This window comes from Equus asinus, chromosome X (genome assembly GCF_041296235.1).
Source record: "Equus asinus isolate D_3611 breed Donkey chromosome X, EquAss-T2T_v2, whole genome shotgun sequence".
NCBI lineage: Eukaryota > Metazoa > Chordata > Mammalia > Perissodactyla > Equidae > Equus > Equus asinus.
In genome coordinates, this window is record NC_091820.1 from 110,152,950 (window position 1) to 110,175,160 (window position 22,211).

A 22,211-nucleotide genomic window follows, 5' to 3' on the forward strand; every position below is an offset into this window, starting at 1 on the left:
AGGATCCGAACCGGCGAACCCCGGGCCGCCGAGATGTGGAACGTGTGAACTTAACTGCTGCACCACCGGGCTTGCCCCATTTGTGCCCTTTTCTTTTTTTTCTTTTTTAAGATTGGCACCTGAGCTAACAACTGTTGCCAATCTTCTTTTTCTTTATTTTTTTTTCTGCTTTATCTCCTCAACCCTGCCCCCATACATAGTTGTATATCTTAGTTGCAGGTCCTTCTAGTTGTGGGATGTGGGACACCGCCTCAACGTGGCCTGACAAACGGCGCCATGTCTGCACCCAGGATCCGAACCCTGGGCTGCCGCAGCGGAGTGGGCAAACTTAACCACTCGGCCACGGAGCCGGCCCCTGTGCCCTTTTCTAACTCCACTGACAGAAAAGAAGAAAGCCTTAGTGAGAAGTGTGAAGATCAAAAACGCTAAATACAGTGGCCCAGAATTCCATCCACCCCCAAGCAAAGCAAAAAGAAAGGCAATTGATAGGCTCACACCCAAGTCATCAGGGCTCAATGAATTAAGGGTTAAAGTTAAACTTGATGTTGACTCATCAGGACTTTGATTACACAAAGCCAAAATGAGAGCTCTTTGCTTATTGCAATTCCTGGAAAGCCTTCCATTTGTCTTCATCTTTCTGCAGACCAGGGCAGTGGCCCAATTCCACCCAACATGCTCTTTGAGTAAAAACACACAGAGATTACAAATAAAAGTTTGATGTTGAAGAAACAGCATTCCTAACCCTCACCACCCCCTTCCCCCAATTTTTTTTTAATGTTGCTTCATGTTTAGGGTCGAGAGGAAGTGGAACTGACTATAACACTCTTACGGACAGCAGGCTGGCACTATTCTGGCCACGCCACTGCCCTCTGTCTTTTTCCTCACAATGCTCAAATTCTCAGGGCCTTTTCTGGAGACTAATAACAAGTTATGACCCTGATTTTTCTAATCACTTGCTGCCATTACTGTTCATTTCATTAAGCACTCGCTCAGTCAATGCCAGACAGTGCCCATGACGGCACTCAGCCAGTCCCTGGGGACTCGTGTTCCAACTGGAGACTTCTTAAAAGGCAGATGACATAATCATTTTGGAAACATTAGTATAAACCTATTGTATAATGTTTATAGCAAATGTCAACAACGGTATGCGTGTGGTGATGAGGGAGGGGAGGTCTTAGAGGATAGAGAGTGGCTGGCCTATTTGGGGGGAAGGAGGGATTTAGAAATAATAGTAATATCTCTCAGTTCTACAGGCTTCAGTAGTTTACAAAGTGTTGTCATAAACATTGTTTTATTCAGTGACATATGCAGGCAAGGATTTATTCTGAACCTTGAACCGCAAGACTTAACATCTCAAGATTCAGCACAGGCAGGCCTGCCTCCTGGAAGCCGCCTTGCCCCTTCCCTCCCATAAGGTGCCCCTTCTCTCTGTCCTCTGACTCATTCTTCTTGCTCTTATGAGCCCCTCACACTGCTTGCAGGTCTTTGCTGGCAGGGTCTGCTTTTAATGAACACAGATCCTGGAAGGACAATAAATATTTATTGAACTTGAAGGCCTTAATTCCAAGAGTGAAGCCTTTATTTCGGATAGGTTAAATATCCCCATGCCCTTTGAGTGGGGTCTGGACCAGGTGTATTATCAACACTTTTATTGCTATTTTTCTGCAACAGATTTCAGGTGTTTACACTGGCTTAATTCAAGCAAAATACACCTCAGTGAGTGGGGCTCATCATCTAGCCAGACATGACTCTTTTTTGGGGGTAGTGACAGAATAACGCCTCCCCTCCCATGATGCTCATGCCCTAATCCCAGACAACTGTGAATATGTTACCTTATATGGCAAAAGGGACTTTGCAGATGTGATTAAATGAAGGGTTTTGAGATGGGGAGATTATCATGGATTATCTGGCAGGTCCAATCTAATAGTAATTTTATAATTACTATTTATAAAGTAATTACTATTTATAAAGTAATAAAAGTAAATTTATAAACCCTAGGAACGATTTTTATAAATGAAAAAGGGAGGCAGGAAGGTCAGAGTCAGAGAAGGCGATGTGACAAGGGGAGCAGAGGTCTGAGTGGTATAGCAACAAGCCAAGGAATGTGGGCAGTCTCTAGAAACTGGAAAGGCGAGCAAACAGATTCTCCCTTAGAACTTCCAGAAGGAATCCAGCTCTGCCCACACCTTGATTTTAGTCCAAGTCAGACTTCTAAACTCCAGAACTCTAATATCATAAAACTGTGTTGTAAGTCACTAAATTCGTGGTACTTTGTTACAGTAGCAATAGGAAACTAATAAGGGTTCCGTTTTCCTCCATCTCCAGCCTCACTGACCCTCGCAGTCACCCAGTTTCTGTTCAATGTATGTCCTTGCAAGTCACCTTCCATCCTCTCAATATATATCCATGTAAAAGAAATATGTAGAAAGTTGGCTGTGTGCTTTTAAAAACCCAAGTACAGAGTATGGCACTATCCCTCACAGTTAGAATTTTGCTTTCTTTTCCGACTCAACATTATGTATCACCAGCCGTCAAATATACCTTTCGTCCTTTTCACAAAGCACGCTCCTGCCAAGTCCCCTGTTTGGTCTTCCAAGTCCACCCTGTGAGGTGGGACTGGGATTACTAACCCTGGAGTCAGAGTTTAGAAAACAAGGGCTCAGAGGCCGCGTCTCCGGACTCCCAGGCCAAGGCTTTTCCTGGTGGACGGCCCTGCCCCGGTGCCCAGCAGGGCGCAGCCCTTGGCACCTCGAGGCCCCGCAAGTCTGCGCGCAGCGGCGACGCCGGGCAGGACTGGCTCCCCCGCGCGGAGGGCGGGGACGGGCCGGCGCTGGGGCTGGGCCGCGACGTGGTCGAGGAAGTTCTGTGTGGCCGGAGACAGGACGCCAGGGCCCGAGGCGGCGTGGCGGCAGCGCCAGGGGTCGCGCCCGCGGGAGCCGCGGGAGCCGCGGGAGCCGAGCCGCCGACCCCGCTCTTGGCCCGCGAGGGCCCGCTGGGTTACCTGCGGCCAGTGGGCGGGGCGGCCCTTCCCGTCCGCGCCGGAGCCGGGAAGTGGGAGAGGGAGCGGGGAGGCGGGGACTGCCGAGGCTACAGCCCGGCCGGGCTCCGAGGCTGCGGGCTGCATGGAGCGGCCGGCACGGCTCTGCGGGCTGTGGGCGCTGCTGCTCTGCGCCCGCGGCGGCGGCGGCGCCGCGCCCACCGGTGAGTGCGGCCCTGGGATCCGCGCGGCGGCCGGGGGCGGCGGGGGCGCGCCGAGGGTCACGGGGCGGCGGGGGCCGGGGGCGGCGGGGGCGCGCCGGGGACCGAGGGCGGCTGGGGGCGGGGTGCGGGGGCCGGGGGGCGGCGGGGGCGAGGACGGTAGGCCCGGGGACGCCGGGGGCCGGGGGCCGGTGGCGGCGGGGGCCAGGGCGAGGACGGTGGGCCCGGGGACGCCGGGGGCCGGGGGGCGGCGGGGGCGCCCCGCGCTCGGCTTCGCAACCTCCCGCGCCCGGTTCGCGGGGCAGGAGTGGCGGGGCTCTCCCGGCTCCGGGCGCCGGGGACGGCTGTGGAGCGGTGACGGCGACTCCTCGCCGCACTTCCCCTGCGTAGACGGGAAAAGCCTAGGAGACTGGCGCCGCGGTGCGGGACCGAAACATGCCCGCGGCGTCGGAGGGTCGCGGGTCCGACCCGGAATGTCGCCTGAGAGCGCAGGAAGGGATGAGGGCCAGGAGCCGGCAGGGACGGCGACCGAGGGCCGGGCGAGCTGGGACCGCGCCGCTCCGGTCAGGGGATGGGAGTTGAAGGGACCCTCCAAAGATCCTCGTCCCTGTAGGGAAAGGATGTGAGGGTCACGGGCTCCTTTGGCGTCCGAGAATCCGTTGGGAAACCCAGAGCAGCATCCGGGCCAATGCCTTTTCCTTTTTTTTTTTTTTTTTTAAATAACGTTTATAGTTTGGAATAAGTTTCGATTTACAGGAAAGTTGCAAAAAACAGTACAGAGTTCGCATATACCTCTCACCCTGTGCGGCAACTTTTCATCAGCCCGGCAGAGGCCCTGTGAAAAGTTGGGGGCTAATGACTTCTCACGGACAGCTCCCGGCATGCGTGGCCTTTTGGACATTTGGGGTGACAGTAGTAGCGTTGATAGGTTTTGTTATTACATTGACACAAACACGCATAATATGCTTATTGCATGTTCACCAATGTGTTGTGCTTTGAAACCCAAGTTGAAATGTTGGTTAGGAAACCTGGATGCCCTCTATTGATTCAGTCAACAAAACTATGCCGAGTCTGCTCTGGGCCAGGCAGGGTTCTAGGGGCTGAGGATTCAGGGGTGAGCAAAACAGATCAGGTCCCTGCCCTGTGGCGCTTGTATGCTATTGGCAGAGTCAGAGAGGGAAAAAAAGTGTAAGGTATGTCAGATGGTGATAAGTCCTGTGCAGTAAAACAAAGCCGGGAAGGCGTTTGCCAGTGTAAATAGGGTGGAGTGAGAAGACCTTACTGAAAAGGTGACGTTTGAGTGGTGGCTTGAAGGAGGTTAGAAGTTCTCAGTCAATAATTACTCAAGTGTCAGCCTTGTTTATTACTAAGCCAGGCTCTGTAGGTTAGCCTAGAATAATCCTTGCCCTGAAGGTGCCTCTGGTTCAGTTGGGGAGATCGATTCCCATAATCACGGGCGGAAACTCAGTCCAGAGGAGGGAAGGGACTTGTCTAGAGTCACCCATCTCATTAGTCTTCAGATTTTCACAGTACTGTTCTAGCACTCTCCCTCCTACAGACTCCTTCTCACACACACCTGAAACAACAGCTGGCTTTCTAGAAAATACAGTCATGTGCTGCATAACAACGTTTCTGTCAGTGACAGACTGCATATATGACTGTGGGCCCAGAAGATTAATATCATCTAGCCTAGGTGTGGAGTAGGCCATACCATCTAGGTTTGTGTTAGTACACTGATATTTGCATGATGACGAAGTCAACCAATGATGCATTTCTCAGACCATGTCCTGTTGTTAAGTGACTTATGACTACTGGCAATCCCTGACTTAATCAATCAGTTTTTTAAAAAAATTCCATTCAGATGTCTTTTTCTCTAGGAAGCTTTTTTTTTTTTTTTTTTGCAGGGGAAGATTTGCCCTAAGCTAACATCTGTTACCAGTTGTCCTCCTTTTTTTTCTTCCTCCCTTCCCAAGTCCCAGTACATAGTTGTGTATAGTTGTAAGTTCTTCTGGTTCTTCTGTGTGAGCCACGGCCACAGCATGGCTACTGACAGATGAATAGTATGGTTCTACATCCAGGAACTGAACCCAGGCCGCTGAAGTGGGGTGTGCCAAACTTTAACCACTAGGCCATCAGGGCTGGCTCCCAACTTCATCACTTTTGTCACAGTGGTTCATCGGTAACTTGGTTACTTAGCATACAGACACTTTTTTCCCCATGGGGTAGGTGAAGAAAAGAAAGTCAGGGGTCGTGAATGTCAGTGGTCTGACATTTCCCAGCAGTGGCACTCTGGGCTTGTCATTTCCCCTCCCTTGTGCAGCAGTTTTCCCATCTGTGAAAGGAGGAAGTTGGACTCATAAGTTCTAAGGGCTCTTCCAGCTCTAATCTTCAGAGTGTTTATAAACATGATTAGGTTACCAGCTTAGTTGAGTCTGTTTACCTTGGTAGCCCACACTGTGGCATATCTTAACAACAACTAGCATTTCTATACTGTTTGCTCTATGCCAGGCAGTGTTCTAAGTTTTTGACTTGTCCTATTTCATTTAATCGTTACACACAGCCTATCCTGGTAGGTGCTGTTATGAGTCCCATTTTGTATATGAGGAAGCTGAGGCACAGTGAGGCTCAGAGCCCTGCTTGAAGTCTGATAGCTGGTGGAGTGGAGGAGCCAGACTTCCAACCCTGGCAGCCTGATTCCAGAGGCCGTGCCCTTAACCACCGTCTTTAGCGCCTCTGTGGAAGTGAGGGAAGTCCTTGACTAGAAGAGGAGCTGGGCGCCTCCCGGAGTAGCAGGGCAGGACTGGTTGGGATCCATGAAAGTGTGTACGGGCCATTTGTTATGAAGCAAATGACCATATATTGGAGATTCGCTTTATAATGGCCAAACTGTGTGGTCCAAGCAATAAGTACTGTAGGCTTTCAGAAGAGTGGAAACTGTGGCCTGGTAGTTTCACAGAAGAGGTAAAACTTGAGGTAGACCTTTAGGACGGGTGGATTTTGAGTACGTGGAGAAGTTATTCCCATTTAGGGGGGCAGAGCAGGAGCAGAGACCCAGAAGTGCGGGTGAGAGTGCTCCTTTGTGGTCAGCAAGGAGCCTGGCTTGGCAGGAGGGTGCATCGGCAAAGTCAGTCCAGGCAGAAGAGCTTCATTTACCCTTGAAGGCCCAAGTGGGGCACAGGGTGAGAGAAATGACCCTGGAGGAGAAACAAGCAGGGCGACTTGACTGGATGAGGGGAATCACTGGAGCGTGAAGCTACCCAGGAATCTAGGGTCGAAGGTGTCCACTAGAAAGGTGTGTTGTGAACGCCTCCTGTCCAGGACCATGACTTACTGATGTCTGCCTGCCTCACAGGGCCCAGCAGAGCACATTAGTGTGATTGGGATGATTAAGAGAGATGTTGCAAGAAAAAAATGGATAGAGGTTGATGAATGAGTAGATGGAAGGGAAGGAGGTGGATGACTCATATGTGACTCTTGTGATTTCCTTAACTTTTCCCGAAATATGCATGCCTCTACTAGCTCCTGTGATTGAACAGGAGAAAGCAAAAGCTATTAGCTAAGCAACATGCCTTATTATTAGAAGGAGCATTGATCATGTTAATTCCTAATTAGAATAGGATGTTGTGCTGGATGACCGTAGACTCACTGGAGCTTTGACATTTCCATGGGGGAGCTACTCGAGTTCCTCTCTCCTTCCCGCTCCCCTGTCTAAAGTCAGTGATCAATCCCGAAGAAATGGCTGAAATTAGATGCCTAAAGAAAGCTCGTCAGACAGAAGGGATACTTAGTCTCTCTCAAAGTCCACGGGCACGTTTCACTTCCGTTGGAAACCAAAGCGATTGTTCAGAACTGTTCTGTCTCTTCTGAAGGAAAGAAAGCAGATAGCTAACATTTTCATTACACTTGCTCTGTGCCAGGCACTGTTCTGAGCATTTTATTTGTATTAACTCATTTAATCCTTATAATAACCCTGTCTCAATAGGTTATTATTATCGTCCTTATGTTATAGGTGAGAAAACTGAGGCATAGAGAACTTAAGTAACTTGCTAGCTAGTAAGTAGCAGAGCTGGGATATGAATTCAGGCAGTCTGGCTCGAGTCCACGCTCTTCATCACTACACTGTGCTGAAGTTATGTGTCTTGCATAGGAGCTGTTAGAGACCTTTACAACAAGTGCAGTCATTTATATATCTGGATGTGTTATACACATATACACATGTATTCGTATATAAATGTTTGGAGATTGTATTTAAAGTTTCAGAGTGTGAGTGAATGTGTGTCTGTGTGTGTGTTTTAAAGTACTATAGGAAGTAGAAAAGTCTCGAGAGAAATGGAAGGAATCATTAGGAAAAAAAAGGATGGCAGATAGCCAGAAGTAGCCTAAAATGTAAACCAGTTAGAATATCTGACTAAAGCACGCTTCAGAACAGATGGGGAAAAAAATGAAACCCATTTGAGAGATTGGAAATAGGGCAGGCTATTGTTCTATTAAAATACTGAGCTTAAGAAATAGATTTAAAAAGGTCTTAAATTACCTTGAAAATTGGGGTATTGTTTAAGCGAACCAAAAATAGGTAATATTTTTATTATGAGGGCTTTAATTTTTGTATGCAACTGGGAGGTAGGTGGGAAGGTAGAGTGTCAGGAAGTGTGTTTGCTGCAGTGTTTCTGGAAGCTGTAGAATAAGGCAGATAATCCTAAAGTAGATAGTAGTCTTCAGTAGGAGCAAAGTTTTTATTAGAGGCTCTATACCTGACAAATGATTTGTCTTAAAAAATATCATTGATGTGTTGTTAGAAAAGGCCAAAAGAAGATAGCTGTACACCCCTCTCATCCCTCAAAATCCTAATGCTAGCACCGTTGCCTGCGCCATTGGGGCTCCCTGCCATTAGCTGGGTTTTAATGCAGTGCAGTAGGAATTCCCTCATTCCACAAGGACCTGGCCTGCTGTGGGCTGCTCTTCCCTACGGTTGGGCCTTTCACTTTGCGGAAAAGCTAATAGTAGTAGAGTCGGGAAAGAGGGAATGAATATCGAGAGTCGAGGGCCTTTGCAGGCTGCTTTGTGAAAAACTGACTGTTGGGGAAGGGCCTGTGGGGTTGATGTTTGGGGATCAGTGGAATTTTTGGTTCAGTTCGAGAGGAAAGTAGTGGTATAAGTATTCTGTAAGAGGCCCAGTGTGCTCCAGAGTGTTGGCATAGAGTATAAAATATAACTCGATCAATTGATAAATGACTATAACTGTAGTCCTTAAGTAATTAGTAATGATTGTTTGCCACTTTAGGCAATTTGGGGGCATTGTTTTTTAAGTTAGTTTGATAAACTTTTTTTTGGGATGTTTCTTTTTTTTTAAATTTTTTATTATTTTTTAAAGATTGGCACCTGAGCTAACAACTGTTGCCAATCTTTTTTTTTTTCCTTTTTCTCCCCAAAGCCTCCTGGTACATAGTTGTATATTTTCAGTTGTGGGTCCTTCTGGTTGTGGCATGTGGGACGCCACCTCAGCATGGCCTGACGAGTGGTGCCATGTCCGCACCCAGGATCCAAACCAGTGAAACCCTGGGCCATCGAAGTGGAGCGCATGAACTTAACCACTCGGCCACGGGGCCGGCTCCGGGATAAGTTTCAATTTACAGAAAAGTTGCAAAGATAGGACAGATAATTCCGGCATACCCCTCACCCAGTGTCTGGGCGATGACTTTGGTAGTCCTGGTCTCAGAAGTTCTCAGGAAAGTGTGAAAGGATGTTTCCTTTCCCTTCCTCTGTGTGTGTGTGTTTCCCTGCATTTGGCAGAAGCATTAAAACTCCTTTCCCTGATCTTAGAGCCAGGTGCAGAATAATAGAGGCAGTAAATATCTGGTGGAGGCAGTGGTGGGTTTTCTCCAGATGAAACACATTTTTAGGACGCTGGTTCACAGTTTCTCCTCTTTTCCTTTTCTCTTTTCCTTTTCTCTTGAGATTAGGCAAAGCTACAGTTCCAGCTGTCTACTGTTAGACTCAGGGGAGCAACAGGGCTGTTAAGTCTTTCTCAGTACTCCTTTGGAAAAGTTAAAAACAATTACCAGGTCATGTTAGAAGGCACGATTAAAGATGGGCTAGTCAGACTCACTCACAGAACTGCTCCGATTGAAGGGTCTGTATTGAGTGACACGTGGATCCCAAGTGTAGGGAACTCCAAATTCCTGCAGGAGGAAAACAGAAATTTAAGAATATGCTCTTTGTGTTTACACTATAGCAAGTAGTTAAGAATGTGGCCTTGTGGGCTGGCCCTGTGGCCGGGTGGTTAAGATCACATGCTCTGCTTCAGCGGCCCAGGGTTCGCAGGTTCGGATCCCTGGTGTGGACATGGCACCGCTCATCAGGCCATGCTGAGGTGGCATCCCACATAGCACAAGCAGAGGTGCTCACAACTAGAATATACAACTATGTACAAGGGGCTTTGGGAGAAGAAGAAGAAAAACACCATTGGCAACAGATGTTAGCGCAGGTGCCAAACTTGAAAAAAAAAAAAAGAACGCGGCCTTGGAGCCACACTTTCTGGGTTTGCATCCCAGCTCTGCCATTTACTAGCCATGGGATATAGGGTGAGTGACTCAATGTCCCTGTGCTTCAGTTGCCTCCTCTTTAAGGTGAGGCTGGTAGCCCCTGTCTCCTAAGGTTGTTATGAGGATTCAACAGATTAATATGTGGAGAGTACTTAGTGCCTGGCTCAATAAATGGGAGATATGTTAACCCAGTTTTCTTCTTCTTTTTTTTTTTTTTTTGCTGGGAAAAATTCGCTCTGAGCTAACATCTATTGCCAATCTTCCTCTTTTTTTTTTCCCTCCCCAATACGTAGTTGTATATTCTAGTTGTAAGTCCTTCTAGTTCTGCTATGTGAGCCACTGCCATGGCATGGCCACTGACAGATGAGTGATGTGGTTCCACAACCAGGAACCAAACCTGGGCCTCCCAAGTGGAGTGTGCCATACTTTAACCACTAGGCCATGGGGCTGGCTCATCAGTTTTATTATTCTTGGCCTCTAAGACTTGGAGGAATGGATTAAATGAGCCACTAAAAACACTAGTTGATGTTGATAAATATATTTCTTTTTTTTTTTTGAGGAAGATTAGCCCTGAGCTAACATCTGCTGCCAATCCTCCTCTTTTTGCTGAGGAAGACTGGCCCTGAGCTAACATCCGTGCCCATCTTCCTCTACTTTATATGTGGGACGCCTGCCACAGCATGGCTTGCCAAGCGGTGCCATGTCCACACCTGGGATCCGAACCAGCGAACCCTGGGCTGCCAAAGCAGAACGTGCGAATTTAACCGTTGTGCCACTGGGCCAGCCCCTGATAAATGTATTTCTTGTGCTTGATTTGGACAGAGAGTCAGCCACCTGTGACAAATTTGAGTGTTTCTGTTGAAAACCTCTGCACGGTCATATGGACATGGAATCCTCCTGAGGGAGTCAGCCCGAATTGTAGTCTGTGGTATTTTAGCCATTTTGGCAACAAACAAGATAAGGTAAGTTTTCTGGAACATACTGCATTGATTAGGTAAAGTGAACGCTATGAATTGGAGCCAAGAATAAGCCAAATTCTAATCTTACTTCAGAGTGGGAATTTTGTTTTGTGTTGAGTCCAGATTTTAACTGGGAAAATTACAGAAACAACGGTTGACAAATTTGAACATTTGAAAATATTTGGTAATTATTTGATAATGCAATTGAAATTACTTTGATAGGAAATACTAGATGTCGTTATCTATTTGGCACTCAATAAATATGTTAAAATTATGTTGTTGCCTGTAGCCTTGTATCTGTACAACACTTTCACTTTCTCAGGGAATTTTCACGTTTACTGCTTGCTAAGCATATGCACGGGTAGATATGCAAGAACTATGTGATAAATGTGCATATGGAAAGTGAAAAATAGGATGCTGGTGGCAACTGGGGTCGACTGGAAGGTTTCCTGATGCCTGAGGAAAAATGAGGGAACTTTTCAGCCTTTCCAGTCAGATGTAGTTCACTGCTTTAAGTGAATTTTTGTTAGGAGATTGGATAATTTCAGGTTCTTTATGATAATCTTATTCAGTGACGTTTTCTCTTGTGCCTTATTGGTTTGTAGCCCCTTCTAATCGACAGGTTCTTCAAAGCATCAGATCATCTGTTCAAAGCTGTTGTATATCTATACCTTCTTTCAGAGAGTGTGTGCGTGTGCCGTGGGAGGTGGGGGATGTTTGTGGTTGAATTTGTCCAGGATTTTGAAGAGGCAGAATGAGAAGTCGTTATTAGTGACAGTGCTTTGGATCAGTGAATTGTGAAGTCACCATGTCCAAGCAGCTTTGGTGGCAGGAAGAGTCAGGAGAACTAGGTTCTAGTTGCTGCACCACTCTTAGCCAGCTCGGCGGCCTGGGGTGAGTTACTTAACCTCTCTGAGCCTTGGTTTCCTTGTGTGTAAAGTGTGGCCCTGCTCACTTCTCTGTCTTGCTGGGACACGGGTAAAAAGGTATGTGAAAGCTTAATCAAGTGAGCCGGAACAGGCTCTTCCTCTTGAAGGAAACTTGCTAATCTGCCTTCCGGGCCCACTTCCTGCTGAGGTGTTCATTATGGCTTAGGTGTTAATTGATAAAGAGTTGAGGCTAGTCGGAAGTTTTTGCATTTTAAAAGAGGTCCTCTAAATGTGTTAGTCTGTAATACTTGTAATGCTCTGAGTTCCTCTTTTCATGCTGTTGGCTTCCTCTTGTTCCTAAGGAGGGGCCTTAGGCATTTGAAGTCTTAGTGGCATCTTTTTTTTTTTTTTTTTGAGGAAGATCAGCCCTGAGCTAACTGCTGCCAATCCTCCTCTTTTTGCTGAGGAAGACTGGCCCTGAGATAACATCCCTGCCCATCTTCCTCTACTTTATATGTGGGATGCCTGCCACAGCATGGCTTTTGCCAAGCGGTGCCATGTACGCACCCGGGATCCAAACGGTGAACCCTGAGCTGCCGAGAAGTGGAACGTGTGGACTTAACCACTGCGCCCCTGGGCTGGCCCCAGTTAGTGGCATCTTTGGTAGTTCAGCCTTGAGAAATCCTGGGAAAGACCCTTAAAGTGCCCCCACCTAGGTGTCTAATCGAGACCCTGAGAAGAGGTCACGTTTTTTGAAATGGCTTCCTATTCATTAGCCTGTCATCCATACTCAAGGACCAATCAGGTAGACATGCTGATATTCTAGCCTAGAAATGGGGTTAATTCTTAAGTATACTTATAGAAATTTAGATTTAAAAGTAACTTTAGGAGGTAGTGGAATCAGATAGAATTGGGTTTGAAATCTTCCCTTCCCCTTTCAAGCTGTGTGACCTTGGGCAAATCACTGAACCTCTCTGAGCCTCCATTTCCTTGTTTGTGAAATGCTGGGGAGGAAGAGCTAATAATAATACCTCTTTATTTGAATGGTGTGTGTATTAAGGAGATGATGTTTGTAATGCACGAGGGAAAGACTTAGTGTTCAATAATTGTTAGCTTTTATTATTATTACTATTGTTAGATTGAACATTATGAAATTGTCACTTTTATAGGTCATTTTTATGGTTCACCCTAATATCTAATCTTGTGCCCTCGCTTTTGCCCCTGAAGAGACCGGATGGAGACCAGAAAGGGTGGCCTCTGCCGAAGGCCCGCTCATTTATTCCAGCCATTTAGCAGCGTTGATGGCTATCCATCCCACAGTTGTGATAAACAAGGATTCTTCCTTCTGAGCAGTGATGTGAGATTTCCTGTCTGGACCTTTCGAAGTTTATAGTCCTGACGTTTTGAATGAATGGCAGGAGTGGTTTTCCTTTCCTCTTTCTGTCCTTTGGACAGACACATCATCAGGCAAAACTGGGCTGTATCTGACCTCTGAAGCATGCTGGAACATTGGCATAGGAGAGTTGGTGTTAGCAGGCTTATGCGAATGTCCAAAGGTCTCAAGTTACCACATGAGATAAACCCCTGAGGTCATTATCGATCTTCAGATTGGAGGACCATTAAGGTGAAGTCAGGGATTCATAGATGATTTTTTCAAAATACAAGATTAGTTTAAGAGGCTGCCCTCCACCATTGTTTTAGCAATATCTAATAGTTCCGCAATCTGGCAAGTAGAAGACGGATCTGGCATTGGATTTTAGATGGCTTTCATCCTTGAGAGAGAGGCAGATTTCACTGGGTAAATAAAGTAAAAGGCCATTGTTCCATCATCCTGGCCTCCAGAGGGGCAGAAGCTGAAGCTGCCTCCCACTTCTGAGGAAAGGCACCTAGATCAGGAAAGGTGTGATCCAGCCAAATGGACATTAGTCCTGAGGGGAAAGGGTCAGTTCAGGACTCTGGCTTTGGTTTTTGATAAATTTTCAAAGGAGGCCAGATTCCTTGAGGGGTGGAGCATAATGTCATACAGCAGCTAGCTACCAGTAGAATGAGTCACCGCAGCCGAAAGTCACGTGGGCGTCATCACAGTACTTCATCCAGATCTGCTGGAAAGGATTTAGTTCTTTGTCTGATAGAGTTGTGTTTGGCTTGGCAATCACTGACAATTAGAGTCCCTACTCGATTCATGCCAGTTTAATAATATTTACCTTGAACTTTGAAAGAGATTTTTAAAAATCATTTTGTGTTTCCCCCTGCTGTCTCTTTTCTAAGTTATTTTATTATTTATATGCCCCAAACATAAGGTTCAGATTTAGGTTCTATAGTATTTTTTAATTAAAAAGGATCCATTATAATAAAAATCTTGGTGTAGTAAAGCTCATCAGCCTCTCACCGGAACACTCTCTAATGTAATAAGAGCACTGGCATTTTTCCATGATGATTCAAACTGATGGCATTGGATCTTACATTTTCCCCTGGTGTCCTCAGAGGGCAAATGCAGCTTCCAAACAAGAATTCTCAAGGATCCTTGGGTCAAGTGGCTGCTTCAGGGCTAGGTAGGTGTGCTTAGTAAAATTGCGAGGTTGGTGAAATTTGCACTCGGAGCTTTGCCGCCACGGTCACCACCATCCTGGGGCTGGTCTCAGCTTCACAGGCTGAGAAAGTTCGTTTTCTCAGCACACGTTCATCTCTCAAGGGCCACTTCCTTACTTTGCCATGAGAACTATAATGGTGAAACATTCTAGAAAGGCTTCTATTGGCTTAACTGGTATGTTCCGTGCCCGTAGGCGGCAACTGTGTGGAAAGCCAAATGATAAGGAGGTTTCTTGGCAAGGAGTCAGGGGTTAGTCGTGAAAATGTACCGGCCCAAGAATAGTTGGAGGCCCCGCTGAGGGCAGGCGTAGCTTTGCTGGTGGCACGCATATACTCGGTGTCCACGGAGCTAAGTCACCCTCTCTTTTCTCCCTGCCAGGATTTTGCTCACAGACACTGCTGTTTTTCTTTCCTTCCTGGGCTGACCAACTAACTCCCTTTTCAGCGGGCTCTCTCACCTGGGTCTCAGAGCTGTTCAGTCTCCATGAAGTGGTTTTTCTTTCGTATCTTTGCCATGGTTCATTAATTGTTGATTTGCCAGCTACCTCTCAGAGGACATCCTGATGTCCTGGCGTGAGGGTATCTCAGAGTTGCCCTCATGCTCAGCTGGCAGCAGGCATGTGAAATGGCAGAGTAGCCCTGAGGGTGGCAGACAGAGGGAACTGTGGTGAGTTTTCCCCTTCGTGGCCACCAGCACGTATATACAAGGAAATACGATCTCCAACTTGAGTCAGAAACTCTTGCAAAACAGGAAGTTCCTTGGAGCTGTGATTAAAAGAAGCTCTGTTCTTAATTTTTCCAACTCTGTCACCTTGGAAAATGTTAATTTCCTGCGGAGCCTTTTAATCTCATTATTCTAAATCGTCATAACCAGGTTTGTGATTTATGTCTGTATGCTTCTATAAGTTGCTTTCTGTGGTTCCACAAAGCTTATATACTTTTCAGAATAAGAGTGTGGTATACTCAGTGCAGATAGCAACCCTTAAAATTTCTGTTTATATGTGAGAGAGTCAAAAAGGTTGACCAGTACAGAAAGATGTTTAATGAAAAGTCTCTCTCTGGCCCTCAGGCTCCTCCTCTTTACTTCCTCTCTTCAGAGATGACCAGGACTACTGGATTCTTAAAGCAGTCCTTTTTGCCTTGATCTTGATGGTTTACTGCCCCAGCTTGTAATTGAATTTTGATAGTCTTGTTGTGTTTCCTTTAAAATTGCTTTTAGGGGCCGGCACCATGGCCGAGTGGTTAAATTCACACGCTCCACTTCAGTGGCCCAGGGTTTCGCTGGTTTGGATCCTGGGCGTGGACATTGCACCGCTCATCAGGCCATGCTGAGGTGGCGTCCCACATGCCACAACTAGAAGGACCCACAACTAAAATATACAACTATGTACTGGGGGGATTTGGGGAGAAAAAGCAGAACAAAAAAGATTGGCAACAGTCGTTAGCTCAGGTGCCAATCTTAAAAAAATAAATAAATAAAATTGCCTTTAAACAGTTGATATGTTAGCATGGTAGGTTTATAGGTAAATGTCATGATGTTTATACATTTTAAATGTGATTAACTGTCTTTTATCTATACCAGGGTTTCTCAACGGTGGCACTACTGACACTTGGTGCAGGATAATTCTTTGTTGTAGGAGGAGGGGAGGCTGTCCTGTGCCTTGTGGGATGTTTAGCAGCATTCCTGGCCTCTACCCACTAGATGCCAGTGGTACCCTCCTCCCAAGTGATGACAACCAGAAATATTCCTAGACATTACCGAATGTCTTGGGACGGGGACAAAATCACCCCAGATTGAGAATCGCTGGTCTATACCATTTGATAACTTTTCTTTTTTTTTTTTTTTTAACACATTTGGGCATGCTAATGTTTTATTACTTAAGTGTATTTCTGCGTGTTTGCTGCAGCAATGCCTTCTTTTTTTATTTCCTAACCTTAGAAAATTGCTCCTGAAACTCATCGTTCAAAAGAAGTGCCCCTGAATGAGAGGATTTGTCTGCAAGTGGGGTCCCAGTGTAGCACCAATGAAAGTGACAATCCTAGCATTTTGGTTGAAAAGTGCATCTCGCCCCCTGAAGGTAACAACTGAAAGCACTATCTCTTGGTATTTAGAGAATAAATCCAAATTATCCATATGCTTATGTTCAGTCCATTAATTCATTCAATTTTCAAACATTCGCTGAGTCTAATAAATGCCAGGCACTTGTACTAGGTGCTGGCAACACAATAATAAAAATGAGGACGTCCCTGCCTTCGAGGTGCTCACAACTTGAATAACAATGCCTAATAGTTACATAGCAGTTAATAATTTGGAAAGTGATACACACGTACACACACGCTCCTCCCCTAAATGGAGCCTTATGAGCGTATCTTGTGAAGTGAGCAAAGCATGTATTATTACCCTGCTCCGTTTGATGAGGAAGAAGGGCGCTGAGTGAGTTGCTGTAGGTCTTCAGATTACAGGTTCAGTGCCTTAAGAAAACCGAGATGCTTTCTTACTCATTGTATAGAGAGATTAGTTGGATATGCAGGATATATTTGGGGGAAGATGTTAAAAGGAAAATGGGCATGCTGGCCTAGCTCCAATCAAGACTAACCTAGGAGAAGCTGTCAAGTAGTCACATGGCTCATCGTCCCCCAACTCCCTTCCTGCCCATCAGCCAGGGTCCTTCTGGCTCGCATGTTCACGCAGGGAGTGGTATATACTGATTAAGAGCAGGGCTGCCAGAGCCCAGATGTCCGAGTTTAAATCTCAGCTCTGCCAGCTACTAGTTGTGTGACCTCGGGCAGATCACTTAGCCCCTCCTCCCTTCAGTTTCCTCATCTGTAAAATGGGGAAGACGATAGTACCAGGACTGTTGAGAGGATTACCTAAGTCAGTGTATGTGAGGTGCTTCGAATAGTGCCTGGCAAAGAATAAATGCTGTATACATATTACCTATTAATATCATGTTGCCCCTTGGTTGAGCAGGGCCCCATCGCCTGCCTCCAAACCTTAGCACTACGTGGCTTGTTCTCCAGACCATCCTCTCTCCCTGCATTGTGCTCATCAGGGTGTATGAAGTAATATTTGTAAAATTAGAGAATACTGCTAGGAGACTGGGAGCATGGTTTAAAACAACTTAACCTCCCCTATTCTTATTTCTTTAGGAGTTTAATAAATAATCTGAAAAAACCTAAATTGTATTATGACAGTAAAATGGTTGATGATGGCTCAGTACAGATCCTGAGTGATGACAAGTTTGCATTTTAAACAGGAATTTAATTTAGAGACATGATGATGCCTTACCTCAAAAGGCTTTATAAAGGTAGAAATTTCAGATCTTAAAGATTTTAGGGCTCCTAAAGACATAGCACACAATAAGCGACTATGAAGAGTTATGTTATGCTTACCTTTCCCTAGATCACTTCAGGACGAATGTTTATTTAATTTTTAAAACAAGATGTGTCATGGGGCCGACCCGGTGGCGCAGCAGTTAAGTGCGCTCGTTCCGCTTCAGTGGCCCGGGGTTCGCCGGTTCGGATCCCAGGTGCAGACATGGCACCGCTTGGCAAGCCATGCTGTGGTAGGCTTCCCACATATAAAGGAGAGGAAGATGGGCGTGGATGTTAGCTCAGGGCCAGTCTTCCTCAGCAAAAAGAGGAGGATTGGCAGCAGTTAGCTCAGGGCTAATCTTCCTCAAAAAAAATAAAATAAAAGAGATGTGTCAGTATTGATCAAAAGACAGGAAGGTAAATTATAACTCAATGAATTTTTTTTTTTAAAGACAGGTACATAAAGGAGTTGTTTACATTTTCACATTCATTTAGGAATTCCATAGTCATTCCCTATGATTGAAATATTGTTTAACCTTTAACCTCTTTCTCCAGTTAGAGGTACAAGAGTTAGGGTCCCTCAGTGGTAGTAAAGATATTTTCTTAGTATCAGGAGGTGAGAGAGAAAGTTGTGAACAAATTCGATTTGGATTTTCTCCGACCTGGGTGCCTTCCGGGTAAAATGGGGTGCGAGATTAGGAATCAGCTGGTGGTAGAGCGGCATGAAATGCCCTCACCATCCGCCATGCCTCAGAGTGATTGGCTGGTTTGCATCACAAGCAAAGAAGGGTCCTAAACTCTCGGCTGGATATTCTAGGTGATCCTGAGTCGGCGGTGACTGAGCTGCAATGCGTTTGGCACAACCTGAGCTACATGAAGTGTACTTGGCTTCCTGGGAAGAATGCAAGTCCTGACACTAACTATACTCTCTACTATTGGTGAGTGTGCCCAGAGGCTGACAGGAGAAGGAGTGATGGTGATTGTGTTGGGGGCCTTTGACTCGAACCTAGTTAAAAAAAAAGAACAACCTATATTATTTTCGGCAAGCCCAAGAAGATGGGCAGTTCGCTTCAGTGGAAAACGCATCTCCTTTTGGTGTCTACTTTTGAAAAAAACTTAAAAAAAAATAATTATAGATCCACAGGATGTTGCAAAAAATGTACAGGGAGGTCCCGCGTACCCTTCACCCAGTTTCTCCCAATAGTTACATGTTGTATAACTAGAGTGCAACGTCAAAACCAGAAAATTGGCATTGGTACAATCCACTGAACTCACTCGGATTTCACCAGTGTTACATGTGCTCATTTGTGTGCGTGTGTGCGTGTGTATGTAGTTCTGTGTGATTTTATCACATGTGTATACATAGAATAGTTCCATTACCATAAGGATCCCCTCGAGTTGCCCTTTTATAGCCACACTCACCTGCTCCTGCACCCCCTCCTCCTGCACTCCACTCCCCTAAGTCTCTGGCAACCACTAATCTGTTCTCTATCTTTGTAATTTTGTCATTGTCAATGTTACTAAGTGGAATCATACAGCATATAACTGTTTGAGCCTGACTTTTTTCTTTTCTTTTCTTTTCTTTTGGTGAGGAAGATTGGCCCTGAGCTAATATCTGTTGCTAATCTTCCTCTCTTTGCTTGAGGAATATTGTCCCTGAGCTAACATCTGTGCCTATCTTCCTCTATTTTGTATGTGGGGTGCTGCCACAGCATGGCTTGATGAGTGGTGTGTAGGTCCACACCTGGGATCTGAACCCTTGAATCCCAGGCCACCAAAGCAGAACACATGAATTTAACCACTACACCACCAGGCCAGCCCTGAACCTGACTTTTTTTTAACTCTCTGTAATACTCCTGAGATCCATCCAAGCTGTTGTGTGTATAAATAGTTTATTCCTTTTTCTTGCTGAATAGTATTCTGTGATATGGATGTACCAGTTTGTTTAACCATTCATTCATTGAAGGATATCTTAGTTGTTTCCAATTTTTTGCTATTATGAATAAAGCTGCTATATTCATGTTCAAGTGGGTTTTTTTTTTTTTTTTTTTTGGTGAGGAAGATTTGCCCTGAGCTAACATACATTGCCAGTCTTCTTTTTTTTTTTTTTTTGCTCGAGGAAGACTTGTCCTGAGAGCTAACCTCTATGCCAGTCTTCCTCTGTTTTGTATGTGGGACACCACCACAGCATGGCTGACGAGTGGAGTAGGTCCGTGCCTGGGATCCAAAGCCATGAACCCTTGAACCCAGGCTGCCAAAGTGGAACACACAGAATTTTAACCACTCAGCCATGGATCCGGTCCCGTATTCATGTTCAGCTTTTATGTGAACATAACTTTTCATTTTCTGGAATAAATGCCCAAGAGTGCAATTGCAGCATCATATGCTAATCGCATATTTAGTCTTATAAAAAACTGCCAAACTATTTTCTAGAGTGGTTGCGTTGTTTTACATTCCCATCAGCAATGTACGAGTGATTGGTGTCTACCTTTAAAAAGGGAATTATATCAAGCCCAATTTAAAAGGTAGTTTAGCTCCCCACAAAATAATTTGTATTTGATATTCGTGATTTTATCTACAAAATTTGTTAAATTTATAAATTAATCTTTAGTCATTTCTTTTCCTTTAGAGCCTAGAATTATTAGCAACAGAACAAGGAAGAAAGGACCAGATTAATCAATTCAATTCAATAAAACTTTATTTAGCACACATTGCAGGTAAAGCACTGAACGGGCAGCAGAGATAAGGAATGCATCTCTTTGCTCCTGAAGCTTAAAATGTAGAGGGGAAGACAGTGCCCCACACAATGACCTGTATGAAAATAAGAGTGTGTGATGGGGGCTGTTGCAGAGGGCTGGACAGACCCTCACGAGGAGTTCAGGTGGGGCCTGGGGTGGTGGCAGGGAGAGCCTGGCAGGCTCTGATGCAAAGGATGGAGCACACAGATAGAGGCAGGGCGTTGCGGGAGTGGGCAGGTTCAGTCAGTGTGATACCATGGCGGGGAAGCAGGAGATCTTGCCTTGGCAATCTGTTCTCCACGTGGCCTTGTCCCCTTGCTTTGGTCATTCAAACTGCTTCTGAGAGACTGGAATGTGGAGCGCCCTGTGTGGGACTTCTGAAGCTATAAGATAAGCATGGCCTTTCATCCTGGAGTGTCTGTGTTTGCTGATGACTTGATGAAAACTGTTTTTGGTATATTAAGACACTCATGGCTATCTCATGGAATAGACTGCAAAAATCTCAGGAGTTTTCAAACGACACCCTCCTGAGTTCCCTGGGGGTTCGCCTTTGCTCTCCTCCCTCCTTCCACAGGGTTCTCCTGGCACAGGGGAGAGGCGGTGCAGGTGGAGCCAGAGGGCACTGAGCTTGTGCGCTTCAGTCTAGAGGGTGTTTTTTTCCCTGGTATAAATGATTCTCGCTTGAGGTTTTGTAGTTTTACTTGCCCACTTTGGTACCTGTTATTTCTCCTTTACTTAAAACCCTTCAGCAGCTCCCGGGGGGCTTCAGGATCAAGTCCAAATTCTTCAGCATGACAGACAAAGCCCTTTAGGATCTGGCTCCTCTCAGTTTCTCTAGCCTGTCTCCTCTCCCTCCATGCACCCCCACTCCTCTTGCACCCTACCTTCCAGCCCACACTGAACTCCTTTCGCTTCCTCAAACTGACTTTTTACACTCAAATGAATAGTGGAATTCAAACAGAATATTTAAACAGAATGGGGGAAGCAGCCCATACCTTGCCCTTTCGCTTGGATGCCTCTTCTCTGCCTTATCTTGGCTCAGACACGGTTTTCTTTCCAGAAAGCCTTCCTTGACCTCTCAAGTCTAGTTACGTGCCCACAGTACTTTGCACTTTCCCATGTCATGGTACTCAGCACATTGTTGCGTTGTTATTTCCTGTTTACTTAGTGGTAGCTCTCCCCAGGCTGAAGTCTCCCTTGAGAGCAGGGACTGTGTCTTGTTTCCCCCGGTGCCTGACACATGATAGGTACTCCAGAAATAAGTTTCAAATGTTCGGTAGGATCCAAAGCTAGAGAACAGGGACTGGGGTGAGGACTTAAGGAAGGACAAGCAACTCAGGAGCGTTATGGTTCAGGAATAAAAAGAGAGAAGGGTTGAGTCGGTCTGTCTCCCCAAGGACTTGCTAGTGAAGAGGCCAGAGAACTGAGCCTTAAAAGGAGCAGCCCAGCTCTGACGCCGTTGCACTGAAGTCTCGGGAGAGCTGTTCTGCAGGCTTTCAGGGTGTCTGAAAAGTTGGTGGCATCTCTGTGTTTATTATGTCTTAACTCCTCCTGCTTCCCCTGGAGGCCTTATTGGCAAAATCACAGGGAAAACCTGTAAAGAGCTGTGTCTACAGAAGGGACAGGGAAAGGAAGGGAGGGAGTCTTAAAACTGAGTCTCATTCCATGGCAGACTGTGCAGGAAAGTAACCCAGGTCCAGGAATCAGCGTGGTGCTGGAGGAGATGGTAGCCTAGTCCTTGGAGTTCTTATAAGACAAAAATAGGGAAGTGCCTCGGGGTACACACTAGCACAAACCACATTTTAGAGCAAATTGCAAAATGAGCACCCCCGCTGGGTGAATGAATTACAAAAAAAAATTTAAGAAAACATTCTTCTTCTGGGTTGAATTATTCCTCTTACTGCCAAAGCCGACAGCAGATGGTGCTTGGGCTGGTCCTCAGCCCTCAGTCGATGCCCTTGTGTAGGGCACAGTCTACAACTGTTGGAGCTGGCTGGGGAA

The 22,211-nt window shown here is 46.0% G+C and overlaps 1 protein-coding gene across 2 annotated transcripts in view; it reads left to right on the top strand.

The window, feature by feature from the left end:
• The first annotated feature begins 2,845 nt into the window (after positions 1–2,845).
• Positions 2,846–22,211, top strand: part of IL13RA1 (interleukin 13 receptor subunit alpha 1) — a 77,741-nt gene continuing 58,375 nt past the window's right edge. Inside the window, exons 1-4 of one of the 2 annotated variants that reach the window (XM_070502041.1) lie at positions 2,846–3,201; positions 10,563–10,702; positions 16,097–16,235; positions 18,290–18,410. In XM_070502041.1, coding sequence (XP_070358142.1) covers positions 3,123–3,201; positions 10,563–10,702; positions 16,097–16,235; positions 18,290–18,410 — 479 coding nt within the window. In that variant the 5' untranslated portion in view covers positions 2,846–3,122. The remainder of the gene's footprint in view (positions 3,202–10,562; positions 10,703–16,096; positions 16,236–18,289; positions 18,411–22,211) is intronic. The other variant, XM_070502042.1, reaches the window with a different exon arrangement.